The 13656-nt window shown below is 57.0% G+C and overlaps 1 protein-coding gene and 1 pseudogene across 1 annotated transcript; both read right to left on the bottom strand.

Annotated features, from left to right (window-relative positions):
- Positions 1–2644: 2644 nt before the first annotated feature.
- On the bottom strand, positions 2645–12596 carry LOC116840074 (galactoside alpha-(1,2)-fucosyltransferase 2-like). Its single transcript, XM_032806441.2, has 2 exons — positions 12358–12596; positions 2645–4605 (listed from the first exon to the last, which is right to left on the bottom strand). The coding sequence occupies exons 1-2, from the start codon at positions 12464–12466 to the stop codon at positions 3521–3523; spliced, it is 1194 nt and encodes a 397-aa protein (XP_032662332.1). The 5' UTR covers positions 12467–12596; the 3' UTR covers positions 2645–3520.
- Positions 10351–12038, bottom strand: LOC142047473 (galactoside alpha-(1,2)-fucosyltransferase 2-like; annotated as a pseudogene).
- Positions 12597–13656: the final 1060 nt, after the last annotated feature.

Below are 13656 nucleotides of genomic sequence, written 5' to 3'. Positions count from 1 at the left end.
CAGGGACACCACACCCCACCCCACAGGAGACGTGCCTCCCCCGCCCCCCCATGCCTGTCCTGGTCCAGCTGCCCAGGTGCAGGGGATGTTTCTGAAGATGCCTCTGGCTGAGCCCCCTGCCCCCCACCATGCAGACGGCCATCCCACCAGCAGCCAGGTGCTGGCTCTCACAGCCACCTGGGGGGTTTCCAGTCCCCCCCCAAGCCACCCTCACCACAAGAAAGACTCCCCCTTGGAATACACTTACCAGCTGCTGCTACTGGCTGCCATTAGTTGGGTGAGAGGTTAGAAGCTGCTGCTGCAGAGCCAGAGAAAACCCCCTGCCACAGTGCCACGCGAAGCAGGTCGGAGAAGGAGGTGGGGTCTCTCAGCTGCTCAGCCCCTTGCTCCAGGAGCAGTTCCCCTCACTGATCAGCTGTTTTTTGGCCACCAGACTGTCATAAACAGATAGCTAAGGGTTAATGTTTCTTTCACCTGTAAAGAGTTAACAAAGGGAACCACACACCTGACCAGAGGACCAATCAGGAAACCGGATTTTTCAAAGCTCAGGGAGGGAATTTTTGGGGTGTGTGTCTTTTGTCTGTCTCTCGGGTATGACAAGGATCTTTCTATCTTCAAGCTTCTAATCTTCTGTTTCCCAGTTGTAAGTACAGGGATAAGACAATACAGGTTTTTATATTGTTTTTGTGTTTACATGTGTGCAGTTTGCTGGAATGTTTAAATTGTATTTCTTTTTGAATAAGCTTGTTTATTCATATTTTTCTTTTAGGCAATTGACCCTGTATATTGTCAACCTTGATACAGAGAACATTTTTATGTCTTTTTCTTTCTTTTTTATATATAGTTTTCTTTTTTTTTTAAACTTTATATAAAAAGATCCCTCTCATACCCGAGAGACAGACAAAAGACACCCCTCCCTCAAAATTCCCTCCCTGAGCTTTGAAAAATCCGGTTTCCTGATTGGTCCTCTGGTCAGGTGTGTGGTTCCCTTTGTTAACCTTTTACAGGTGAAAGAAACATTAACCCTTAGCTATCTGTTTATGACAAGACACAGCGAACACTTGCACTCCCCTAGCTAGCTACTCTGCTGAACAGCTGATGGCTCGTGGGCCCCCATGGGCCCCATAAACAGTTGACTGGAGACCCTGCCTCCTATAGGGGTATGCCCCGACCGACCCCCTTGTTCCCCAAGGCCACAGCCTCTCCTCCTCCCCTGGAGCCCATTTCTTTCCCCGTCCCCTCGCTGATTAGCTGTCTGTCTCCCTCCTGCTGGGAGACACCTAAGGCGAGGCAGGGAGGGGGCAGGGTTTATGCAGCACACTAGGGGACACCAGCAAAGCCTGCCTTCAGGAGCCCAGCTTGCTGGAGTTAAGTTCTTCCCCTCCCTGCTGTGGGATCAGCTGTCTCCTGGCTGCTGGGAGACACAGCTGATCGGGGTGTGCAGCAGGCCGGGGGAAGCCAGGCAGGCTGTCAGAGTGGAGCATGGGCCCCGCCCCTGGCACCCTGGGATCCCCACCTAAGGTGCAGCTTTTTTGAAAATGTGCTGAGGGGAAGCAGCTGCTTCGCCTGCACCCCACTAGCTACGCTACAGGTGTAGCCCTGTTGTTCCCAGGAAATTAGAGCCACAAGGTGGGTGAGGTAATAGCCTTTATTGGAGCAACTTTTGTATCAGCCCCTCGAGCTTGTGCTGCAGCCCAGCACCAGGGGACTGGGTGCCTGCAGCGCCAAGACTCTGTGAGATCAGGGACTCACAGACCCAGCTGGGAGGGGAAGGGCACCTCCGCCTCAGCCTCTCTCTCTTGCTGCCTCCTTTTTCCCAAGTGCCTCATGATGCACAGAGCCAGCGTGGCTGGGTGCTGCGTTGGAGAGTCTCCCAGTGCAGCCCCCCATCCCCTCTCCCCCATGCGAATCCCCAGCAGACCCTGCCCACCTCTGTCCGATTGTCTCTCTCATGCGGGGGACTGTGCCCTCCACCCCCACTCCTGTGTGCTGCCTGCTTCCAGGGGCCACAGATTGCAGAGCAGCCGGCTCGGGAGAGATGAGAGGGGTTGTCCCACCGCGTGCGTGCGCAGCCCCCTGGAGCACTGCTTTGTCCCGTTATGTCCGACTTCGTGTTATATCGGGGCGTGTTATATCGAGCTAGAGGTGTAATTTGATATGTCGGGTGGCGCCTTTTTTTAATGTGTTTGTTCCCCTTGATGTTAGAACCTGGCTGCGCCACTGGCGGGTCCCAGAGCGAAAAGACCCCCCCCCCCGCCTTGGGTCTTTGGGGCACTTTGGCAGTGGGTCCCAGAGCGGAAGGACCCCCCAGCCACAGGTCTTCGGGGCACTTCGGCGGCGGGTCCCAGAGCGAAAAGACCCCCCCACCATGGGTCTTCAAGGCACTTTGGCAGTGGATCCCAGAGCAGAAGGACCGCCCCCCGCCATGGGTCTTTGGGGCACTTTGGCGGCGGGTCCCAGAGCGGAAGGACCTCCCCCAACGTAGGTCTTCGGGGCACTTTGGCGGTGGGTCCCGGAGCGGAAGGGCCCCTCCCATCACAGGTCTTCGAGGCACTTCGGCAGCGGGTCCCGGAGTGGAAGGACCCCCCCGCCGTGGGTCTTCGAGGCACTTCAGCGGTGGATCCTGGAGTGGATGGACCCCCGCCGCCAAATTGCCGCTGAAGACCCGGAGCGGAAGAAGCTCCAGGGGCCCAGGCGCCGCGAGAGTTTTCTGGAGCCCCGGAGCGAGTGAAGGACCCTGCTCCAGGGCCCCCGAAAAAATCTCGTGGGGGCCCCTGCAGGGCTTGGGGAAAATTGCCCCACTTGCTCCCCCCTCTGGGCAGCCCCGGTCAGGCCTGCAAAGCCTCAGAGCATCGGCTCGCGACCGATGGAGCCCAGCTTCTCCCCCGTGCTCAGTCTAACTGGCCATTAGATTGACTCGAGCTACGACAGGCTGGGAACTACAGAAGCACGTGTAGGACCCGTGTGTGTGTGTGAGAGATTGAAGGCACAGGCTAAGTGCTGTATTTTCAATAAACACGGCGTGTCGCCTTTTCCCCCGAAAAAGACCCTGTGTGCTTCTTATAAGCACAACTTCACCACTAGACCCCACTTCCATCCCAGAGCCAGGGACAGAACCCAGGCGTCCTGGCTCCTAGCCCCCCTCCCTCTAACCTCCCAGACCCAGTGACACCACACCCCATATTCTTCATAGAATTGCTCCAATATAATTCTAGCCTCACCGTGATCTATTTTGTGCAAGAGCCGGCCTGTGAGGTATCATTAGAAAGGTGACGATCGGTTGAATAGGATTATGTTATTTGTGTGAACGTACCAGGCCTGTATCTGAAGTCAGGAATATTGACTCTGTAACAGTGACCAACGGGTTTCCCCCTGGGGAATACCCAGCAGCCGTCAGTCCGGCTGGGCCATTAAGAAGAACAATACGTCTTTGAAGATGCCCCTCTCTCACCTGCTTGGGATGGGACAAAGTGCCTCTGACTCATGGCTGCTTTCATCATGTGATCCTGGCTGAGCTCCTTTAGCCGGTTGCCCCACTCTGCAGTGGGGAGAGATCGGCGTCAATCCCAATCCACTGGGGCAGGAAGGCGACAGCAGCCTTGAAGATCTTGAGGAATGGGGAATTGGGGAGGGTGTAGTTGGCCAAGTAGACGGTCTCCCCACCAGCCAGGTAACCAGCCCAGATGCCGAAGGTCCCGATGGTCATGATTGTGTGGTTGCAATGGGCCAAAAGAGCAAAATCCCTCCCCGGTGACGACTCCCTCCCATCCCCCGAGAAATACACGTCCCCCTGTGAGGCATCAATGTTCTCCCGGCACCACTCCATCCCGTTGCTGGTCACCACGAAGACCGGCTCCTGGTACTTGGCCCGGAAGTAGCCTATGGCCTTCTCCAGGTAGGCCTTGTCCGCCACCACCCCCTTCCAGACCTGGGGCATCACCCAGACGTAGTCCCCCCTCCGGACATGGATGCCCACGTAGGTCACATTCCGGCGCTGCCCACGCAGCCCGGCCAGGTACCGGTTGGCCTCCTCCTTGACGTGGTCATGGAAGGAGAATTCCTGGAGGATCTCCTGCCGGAGGTGGTGGTAGAAGGTCCAGGAGCAGGGGTAGCCCGTCAGCTGGACGTATTTCCCCTCGATGTGCCTGTACTCCTCCGACATCCAGTCATGGAGCTCATAATCCTTCCATGGGATGTTCTGGACCACGTCGCTGGAGAGCACGGGCAGGGTGATGTGGAAGAGCGGCGCCAGCTGCTGGTGCATCTCCGGGAGGATGTAGGCCAGGCGCCTGTTCATCTTGGCCAGGGCGTAGAGGGTGGCGTATTCCCCCATCTGGTTCCCCAGGCGCCTGGTGGAGTTCACGGTCCACATGCCCTGCTCCGTGGTGGGGGTTGTGGTGGGGGGTGTGGCTGGGGACCCCTTCGTTGTGTTCAGGGAGGGGAGACTCTGTCTTGTGGTGAAGAACCGGCAGTGTAGGTGCATGAGGAAGGAGAAAGTCATGATGGCCAGCAGGTAGAGGCTGAGCTGGCAGTGCTGCCGGAAGGGGACCCAGGAGTCCGGGGCGGTCATGGCTCCCAGCGGTGATGAGGGAAGGAGATCCCAGCCTGGGGGAGAGGGATGAATAGAAGGGAAAGGGGGGAGGGGAACAGGGGTGGGAGGAAAGAAGGGTGATGGATGGGGGGGTGGTTAGAGGAGAAGGGGGAGGGGCTCTTCCTGACCCAGTTATCTGTGTTCCCAAAAGGCCTCTGACTGCCATCAGAGCCCCGCCCTCATGCTTCCCCCCCGCCCCATCCCAGCCACGGGGGCAGGTGACCCCAGCTCCAGGAGGACGCGTGTTGTCGGGGGGAACAAAGCCACTGCTTGACCCCGGATCGGCCCCTTCAACCACAATCCAACCCAGGGGCAGGCGAGAACAATCAGAGCAACAATGTCCCCCCCCCAGCCCCGCCTGCTCTGCTGGTGCCCCTCAGACCTGATCCGCAGCCCCCTCTGCTGAGAGAGAACCCAGGAGTCCTGGCTCCCAGCCTGCCCCATTCTCTAACCTCTAGTTCCCACTCCCCTGCCAGAGCCGGGGTGAGAACCCAGGAGTCCTGGTGAGCCGTGCTGGAGAAGGGGGGTCACTGGGGCAGGAGGGGGCTGCCATGACTGCAGGGGGAGAGGATGGAGGGAGGGTGGAAATGGAGAGGGAGGGGAGGGGAGGGGAAGATGGGAGGAAGGTGAAGATTGAGGGGAAGGGGAGGGGAGGGAACAGAGGGAGAGTGGAAATGGAGGGGGAGGGGGTAGTCAACACAGGGTGTTAAGGGGCACCTTACGTGGGCCAGGCCCAACTGCTCCACCTCTTCATGAAGTTCTGCTGCAGCCGTCACCACAACCAGCTTCACCACACCAGTTGTGTTGCTCCTCCAGCTGCACTGCCCCTCTAAACTGCTTCACTCTGCTCACTGTTCCATGGGCTGCTCCAACACACTGCAACCGCTCTGCTCTGCCAGCTGCTTAACGATAGGTCTTCAGACTCCCCCGCTAGTTAACACAGCACTCAGTTCAGCTCTTTCAGTGATTTCAGCTCTTAGTAGGGGAGCCCTGGTGCTGGTACACCATTGGTCCAACATGAATTCAGCTCAGCAGTCTCTAGATGAACTCTTAATGGAATCAAAATTAGCTCTATTCTTTAACAGTGGAGAGAGGAGGATGTGCAATTGGTGTTCCAGGCCCTCAAAAAGGCCCATGCCATCAAGCACACACACACACCAGTCCCCAACCTTTCTCCATTCATAGGATTTTGGAACCCATGTCCCATGTTTAGCAAGTACCGCCCAACTGAGGTTGAGTCATTTCTGTCACAAAGCAGTCCCACAGCTCCCCATTCACACAATCAGGGTGAGAAACGTTTTTTTTTTCCTGCCCCAATAACAAAGAAATTGGGGATTCCAGAGCTGTTAAAATCACCATCCCAACTCTTTAGACCCAGATTCTTTTATTACTCCCGGGAGTGAGATTGAATTAGAGAAGTTACAAGATAGGCAACTCCCAGAAACGAAGGAACATTGTAAACCAAATGGCGGGTGGATGTATAAACACACCAGCACCAGTTTCCATCTGTTGACAGACAAGGAATGACAATTAAGTTACTTAACGACCATTCACCAGAGCATTACTCAGCCCTGGGAAGTCTGCAAGTGCTTCCTTCCCTGCCTTCATCCCAAGTGCAATCACAGTACAGGCTTTCCTGAGGATAGTGAGAGGGAAAATCAGGCTACACTCTCCCTGCCCCCACCTTGGTGCCCATGGTCTTGTGTTGCCAACGCACATGGACTAAACAAAACACATACATTACTAGCGGAGAGTTTAAGTTCCAGCACTTCCCTGGGGAGACAATCTCATCCCCACCCCAAGCGCAGATGTGCCTGCTAATGAGATTGCCCTGATGGTCTCAGTTCCTCTCCTCCCCGCCCATCCCTTCCCCACTGCCTCTTCCCTTCCACCTTCACCCCCTATAAGAGGCAGTCCCATGATTGCCAGGTGAGGGGAAACCCAGCACACTCCAAAGCAGGGCACCACACCCCCCACTACGTGGCCTCCCCCCGCCCCCCCCATGCCCCGCCATCACCATCCTGCGATCCAGCCTGCCGTGGCAGGGGATGTTTCATGAAGAGCCTCTGGCTGAGCCCCCTGCCCCCAAACCATGCAGTACGGCCATTCCACCAGTCCATGCCAGGTGCTGGCCAAGCCACCTGGTGGGTTTCCAGTCCCCCCAAGCCATCCCTATCCACATAGAAGATTGATTACACGTACCAGCTGCTGCTACTGGCTTCCCATTAGTTGGGTTGATGAGGTTAGAAGCTGCTGCTGCTCAGAGCCAGAGAAATTACCCCTGCCACAGTGCCGGCAAGCAGGTCTGGAGAAGGATGGTGGGTCTCTCGCTGCTCAGCCCCTTCTCACGAGCAGTTCCCCTTCACTGCATTCAGCTGTTTTTTGGCCACCAGACTGTCATAACAGATAGCTAAGGGTTTAATGTTTTTTCACCTGTAAAGTAGTTCACAAAGGGACCATACACCTGACCAGTGACCATCTAGGAACACGGATTTTCAAAGCTCAGGGAGGTATATTATTGGGTGTGTGTCTTTGGGCTGTCTCTTCGTTATGATGACAGGATCTTTCTACTTCTCAAGCTTCTACATCTTTCTGTTCCCAGGTTTAGTAAAGGGAAAGGACAAATCAGGTTTGAGTATTGTTTTTGTGTTTACAAATGTGTGCTAGTTTGCTGGATGTTAAATTGTTTCTTTTTGAATAAGCTTGTTTTCCTATTTTTCTCTTTAGGCAATTGACCCTGTATATTGTCAACCTTGATCAGAGACATTTTATGTTATTTTTCTTCTTTGTTTTATATATAGTTTTCTTTTTTTTTTTAAACATTATAAAAAAGATCCCTCTCATACCCGGAGACAGACAAAAGACACCCTCCCTCAAATCTCCTCCCTGAGCTTTGGAAAAATCCGGTTTCCTGATTGGTCTCTGGTCAGGTGTGTTGTGTTTCCCTTTGTTAACCTTTTACAGGTGAAAGAACATTAACCTTAGCTATCTGTTTATTGACAAGCCAGCGAACCTTGCACTCCCCTATGCTACTCTCTGTGAACAGCTGATGGCACGTTGGGCCCCATGGGCCCCAAAAACAGTTGACTGGAGCCTGCCTCCTATAGGGGTATGCCCCGACCGACCCCTTGTTCCCAAGGCCACAGCCTCTCCTCCCCCTGGAGCCCATTTCTTTCCCGTCCCCTCCGCCAGATTAGCTGTCTGTCTCTCCTCCTGCTGGGAGACACCTAAGCGAGGCAGGGAGGGGGCAGGGTTTATGCAGCCGATAGGGGACACCAGCAACAGCCTGCCTTCAGGACCCAGCTTGCTGGAGTTAAGTTCTTACCCCTCCTGCTGTGGGAATCGCTGTCTCCTGACTGCTGGGAGACACAGCTGTCGGGGTGTGCGGCAGGCCGGGGGAAGCCCGGCAGGCTGTCAGAGTGGAGCATAGGCCCGCCCCTGGCACCCTGGGATCCCCCCTAAGGTGCAGCTTTTTTGAAAATGTGCTGAGTTGGAAGCAGCTGCTTCGCCTGCACCCACGAGCTCGCTACAGGTGTAGCCCTGTTGTCCAGGAAATTAGAGCCACAAGGTGGTGAGGTAATAGCCTTTATTGTGGAGCAACTTTTGTATCAGCCCCTCGAGCTTGTGCTGCAGCCCAGCACCAGGGACTGGTGCTCTGCAGCCCACAAGACTCTGTGAGATCAGGGGACTCCCAGACCACTGGGAGGGAGCGGCACCTCGCCTCGCCTCTCTCTCTTGCTGCCTCCTTTAATTCCAAGTGCCTCATAGCACAGAGCAGCGTGGTGGGTGCTGCGTTGGAGAGTCTCCCAGTGCAGCCCCCATCCCCTCTCCCCCATGCGATACCCAGACCCTGCCCACCTCTGTCCGATTGTCTCTCTACTGCGGGGGACTTTTGCCTCCCCTCCTGCTGCTGCTGCTGTTCCAGGGGCCACAGATTGAGTCAGCAGCCGGCTCGGGAGATGATGAGAGGGTATTGTTCCCACCGCGTTGCGTGCGCAGCCCCTGGAGCACTGTTTGTCCGTTTGTCGGACTTCGTGTTTATATCGGGGACGTTTATATCGAGCTGAGGTGTAATTGATATGGTCGGGTGGCGCCTTTTTTTATGTGTTGTCCCCTGATGTTAGACCTGGCTGTCGCCACTGGCGGGTCCGAGAAAGACCCCCCCCCCGCCTTGGGTCTTTGGGCACTTTGGCAGTGGGTCCCAGAGCGGAGGACCCCCAGCCACAGGTCTTCGGGGCACTTCGCGGGGTCCCAGAGCGAAAAGACCCCCCCACCATGGGTCTTCAGGCACTTTGGCAGGTGATCCCAGAGCAGAAGGACCGCCCCCCGCTTGGGTCTTTGGAGCACTTTGGCGGGGTCTGAGCGGGAAGACTCTCCCCAACGTAGGTCTTCGGGGTGCACTTTGGCGGTGGGTCCCGGAGCGGAAGGGCCTCCTCCATCACAGGTCTTCGAGGCACTTCGGCAGCGGCCGGAGTGGAAGGACCCCCCCGCCGTGGTTCTTGAGGCACTTCAGCGGGGGATCCTGGAGGGTGGACCCCCCCCGCCATAATTGCCGCTGAAGACCCGGAGCGGAAGAGCTCCAGGGGCCCAGGCGCCGCGAGTTTTCTGGAGCCCCGGAGCGATGTGAAGGACCCTGCTCCAGGGCCCCCGAAAAAAATCTCGTGGGCCCCTGCAGGCTTGGGAAAATTTCCCACTTGCTCCCCCCTCTGGGCAGCCCCGTCAGGCCTGCAAAGCCTCAGAGCATCGGCTTGCGACCGATGGAGCCCAGCTTCTCCCCGTGCTCAGTCTAACTGGCCATTAGATTGACTCGAGCTACGACAGGCTGGAGAACTACATAGAGCACGTTGTAGGACCCGTGTGTGTGTGTGAGAGATGAAGGCACAGCTAGTGCTGTATTGTTCAAATAAATGGCGTGTCGCCTTTTCCCCCGAAAAAGACCCTGTGTGCTTCTTATAGCACAATTCACCACTAGACCCCACTTCATCCCAGAGCCAGGGACAGAACCGCGTCCTGGCTCCATAGCCCCCTCCCTCTAACCTCCCAGACCCAGTGACACCACACCCTATATCTTCATAGAATTGCTCCAATATAATTTCTAGCCTCACCGTGATCTATTTTGTGCAAGAGCCGGCCTGTTGAGGTATCATTAGAAAGGTGACGATCGGTTTGATATGGATTATGTTATTTGGTGAACGTACCAGGCCTGTATCTGAAGTCAGGAATATTGACTCTGTAACAGTGACCAACGGGTTTCCCCCTGGGGTTAACCCCAGCGCGATCAGTCCGGCTTGGGCCATTAAGAAGATAACAATACGTCTTGAAGAATGCCCCTCTCACCTGCTTGGGATGGGACAAAGTGCCCTGACTCATGGCTGCTTTCATCATGTGATCCTGGCTGAGCTCCTTTAGCCGGTTGCCCCACTCTGCAGTGGGGATGAGATCGGCGTCAATCCAATCCTGGAGGCAGGAAGGCGACAGCAGCCTTGAAGATCTTGAGGGAATGGGGAATTGGGGAGGGTGTAGTTGGTCCAAGTAGAACGTCTCCCACCAGCAGGTAACCAGCCAGATGTCCGAGGTGTCCCGATGTCTATATGTGTGGTTTGCAGTGGGCCAAAAGATAGCAAACCCTCCCTGGTGACGACTCCTCCTCCCATCCCCGAGAAATACACTCCCCCTGATGAGGCATCATGTTCTCCGGCACCACTCCATCCCTTGCTGGTCACCACGAAGACCGGCTCCTGGTACTTGGCCCGGATAGCCTATGGCCTTCTCCAGTAAGCCTTGTCCGCCACACACCCCTTCCGACCTGGGGCAACACCAGACACGAGTCCCCCCTCCGGAATGGATGCCCACTAGGTCACATTCCGGCGTGCCCACCGAGCCCGGCCAGGTACCGGTTGGCCTCCTCCTTGACGTGGTCATGGAAGGAGAATTCCTGGAGGATCTCCTCCGGAGGTGGTGGTAGAAGGTCAGGAGCAGGGGTAGCCCGTCAGCTGACGTATTTCCCTCTTCGATGTGCCTGTACTCCTCCGACATCCAGTCATGAGCTCATAATCCTTCCATGGGATGTTCTGGACCACGTCGCTGTGAGCACTGTCAGGTGAGGGTGATGTGGAAGAGCTGGCGCCAGCTGCTGGTGCATCTCGCGGGTGTTAGGCCCGGCGCCTGTTCATCTTGGCCAGGGCGAGAAGTGGTGGCGTATTCCCCATCTGGTTCCCAGGCGCCTGGTGGAGTTCACGGTCCACATGCCCCTGCTCCGTTGGGGGGTTGTGGTGGGGTGGGTGTGGTGGACCTCCCTTCGTTGTGTTCAGGGAGAGGGAGACTCTGTCTTGTGGTGAAAGAACCGGCAGTGTAGGTGCATGGAAAGGAGAAATCATGATGGCCAGCAGGTAGAGGCTGAGCTGGCAGTTCTGCCGGAAGGGACCCAGGAGTCCGGGCGGTCATAGCTCTCCAGCGGTGTGAGGGAAAGAAGTGATCCAGCCTTGGGAGAGGGATGAATAGAAGGGAGGGGAGAACAGGGGTGGGAGGAAAGAAGGTGATGGAGGTGGGTGTGGTAGAGGAGAGGGGAGGGGCTCTTCCTGAACCCCAGTATTATCTGTGTTCCCAAAAGGCCTCTGATGCTCATCAGAGGCCCCGCCCTCATGTTCCCCCCGCCCCATCCCAGCCGGGGGCAGGTGACCCCAGCTCCAGGAGGACGCGTGTTGTTGTCGGGGGAACAAAGCACTGCTTGACCCGGATCGGCCCCTTCAACCACAATCCAACCCAGGGCGTCGAGAACAATCAGAGCAACAATGTCCCCCCCCAGCCCGCCGCTGCTCTTGCTGTGCCCTCAGACCTGATCCGCAGCACCCCTCTGCTGAGATGAGACCCAGGAGTCCTGGCTCCCAGCCGCCCATTCTCTAACCTCTAGTTCCCATCCCTGCTGAGCCGGGGTGAGAACCCAGGATCCTGTGAGCCGTGCTGGAGAAGTGGGGTACTGGGGCAGGAGGGGGCTGCCATGACTGCAGGGGGAGAGGATGGAGGGAGGGTGGAATGGAGAGGGAGGGGAGGAGGGGAAGATGGGAGGAGGTGAATTGAGGTGGAAGGGGGAGGGGAGGACAGAGGGAGAGTGGAAATGGAGGGGGAGGGAGGGGAAATGGGGGAGGGAACGCAGGGATGGGGAAATGGAGGCTCAGACGAGGTTTGGAAGGAAGTAGCCCCTGACAGAGGAGTGTGGGGCCAGGAGGGAGGTTTCCGAGCCGAGGGGCAGAACAGGAGGGAAACTGGGAGGGGCCGGGCCAGGGAGTCTGGGGTCCGGAGGGATCTGGGGGTTGAGCCAGGGTGACACTCCCTGCCCTCCCCCTGGGCCTGCGGCCGAGGTCCCAGCCCTGGGTACGTGGGCCCAGCTGCACCAGGCCTCTCACCACCCCCAGATGGACGGTTTGGGGAAGCCGAGCCAGGCCAGCATCAGCACCCCATGCCCCAGTCCCACAGCACTCAGAGCAGGGGGGGCTGGGAGCAGGACTCCTGGGTTCTGGCCCCGGTTCTGGCAAGGGGGTGACTCTCCTTCACACCCACCAGCCGCTGGGCTCCAACCCTCCTCCCCCAGATCTCGGGGCCCTGTCCCCATCCTCCCCCTGTCTCTGTTCCCCAGGTCAGGTTGCCCACTGCCGCGCGAGCGAGCTGCTCTGCAGGGATGACATCCTGCCACAGCTTCCTGAGCCAGCACCCGGGCTGGAGCTAGATGTGAGGAAGTGTCACCACTGGTAGGGGGGGATGTTACTCACCCCCATTCGCCGGGAGGTGGTTCTTGATGCTTTTCGCAGCCCCACTCAGTGCAGACAGGGGGTGTCCCGCATCCCAACAGGGTCCTGGCACCTCCAGGCCCCCCAACATTCAGACCCTGAGCCGCACACGTGGGGACGCCCAGCTGACTCATTTCCTGTGTACAGCTGGGTTCCTGCGCTGGCTCCGGCGCGCCGGCTGCAGCCATTGGCCTCTCTCGGGCGAGTGCAGCTGGGACACCTCTGGCCGCAAAGGAGGGACCAAAAGTCGCCTCATTATCTCTGGGCTTGCGCCGCTTCACGGCTGGGGTTCAGCCCAGCTCCTGCCCCGGGCCCAGGGCGCCAGCCTCACTTGCACAGCTGGCAGGGCTGGCCCCAGGGGGCCGGGGCTTATTTCTTGTCTTGCCTTCGGGGGTGTTTGCTTCACCTCTGAGGCGGCCAATGCCGCTACCTCGTTTAGCATCGGACGCAATGGATTTTTCCTGCCGTCTCTCACAGTTGCTCACTTCTTCTTGATCATCTGGGCATCTGCGATGGCTTTTCACACCCCTCCTCTAACCACGCACACGTCCTTTGCTCCTCACCCCAAAGCAGTCTACAGAGAATGTCAGCCAGGAGTACAGTTTACAAAGGTTACGTGGTCACTAAAGGGGTTACAAAAGAACTTTACCCAACTTCGCTTGCAATGCAGATAAGAGACAAGATCTTACAGCCAACACTGTCATGAAAAGTTCTCCGAAAACTAAAGGAGGCCATAATCCGCCGTAAGGACCGTTCTGGTCTGTTCCTGCCTTAAGAGCAGTTCAGACACAGGCAGCCTGGCTGATGCGTCTTTTCCAACGACCCAGGGTCATTCCTTAGAATCATAGAAGATCAGGCTTGGAAGGGACCTCAGGAGGTTCTAGTCCAACCCCCTGCTCAAAGTAGGACCAATTCCCAACTAAATCATCTCAGCCAGGGCTTTGTCAAGCCTGACCTTACAAACGTCTAAGGAAGGAGATTCCACCACCTCCCTCGGTAACCCATTCCAGTGCTTCACCATCCTCCTAGTGAAAAAGTTTTTCCTAATATCCAACCTAAACCTCCCCCACTGCAACTTGAGCCCATTGCTCCTTGTTCTGTCATCTACCACTGAGAACAGTCTAGATCCATCCTCTCTGGACCCCCCTTCAGGTAGTTGAAAGCAGCTATCAAATCCCACCTCACTCTTCTCTTCTGCAGACTAAACAATCCCAGTTCCCTCAGCCTCTCCTCATAAGTCATGTGCTCCAGCCCCCTCCCCAGGTCAGTTCCACGTGCCGC

The sequence above is a fragment of the Chelonoidis abingdonii genome, chromosome 11, assembly GCF_003597395.2.
Source record: "Chelonoidis abingdonii isolate Lonesome George chromosome 11, CheloAbing_2.0, whole genome shotgun sequence".
NCBI lineage: Eukaryota > Metazoa > Chordata > Testudines > Testudinidae > Chelonoidis > Chelonoidis abingdonii.
Note: the sequence above shows the minus strand (reverse complement) of the source record. Positions and strands in the feature narration are given on the sequence as shown.

Bases quoted from the DNA above. Each gene is read 5' to 3' on its own strand.
- LOC116840074 (XM_032806441.2), bottom strand. From the start codon at position 12,466: ATGTTGGGGGGCCTGGAGGTGCCAGGACCCTGTTGGGATGCGGGACAC. The intron at 4,606-12,357 runs GTGAGTAACATC...CCTCTCCCCCAG, and splicing joins CCACCTCCCGGCGAATGGGG to GCTGGGATCTCCTTCCCTCA.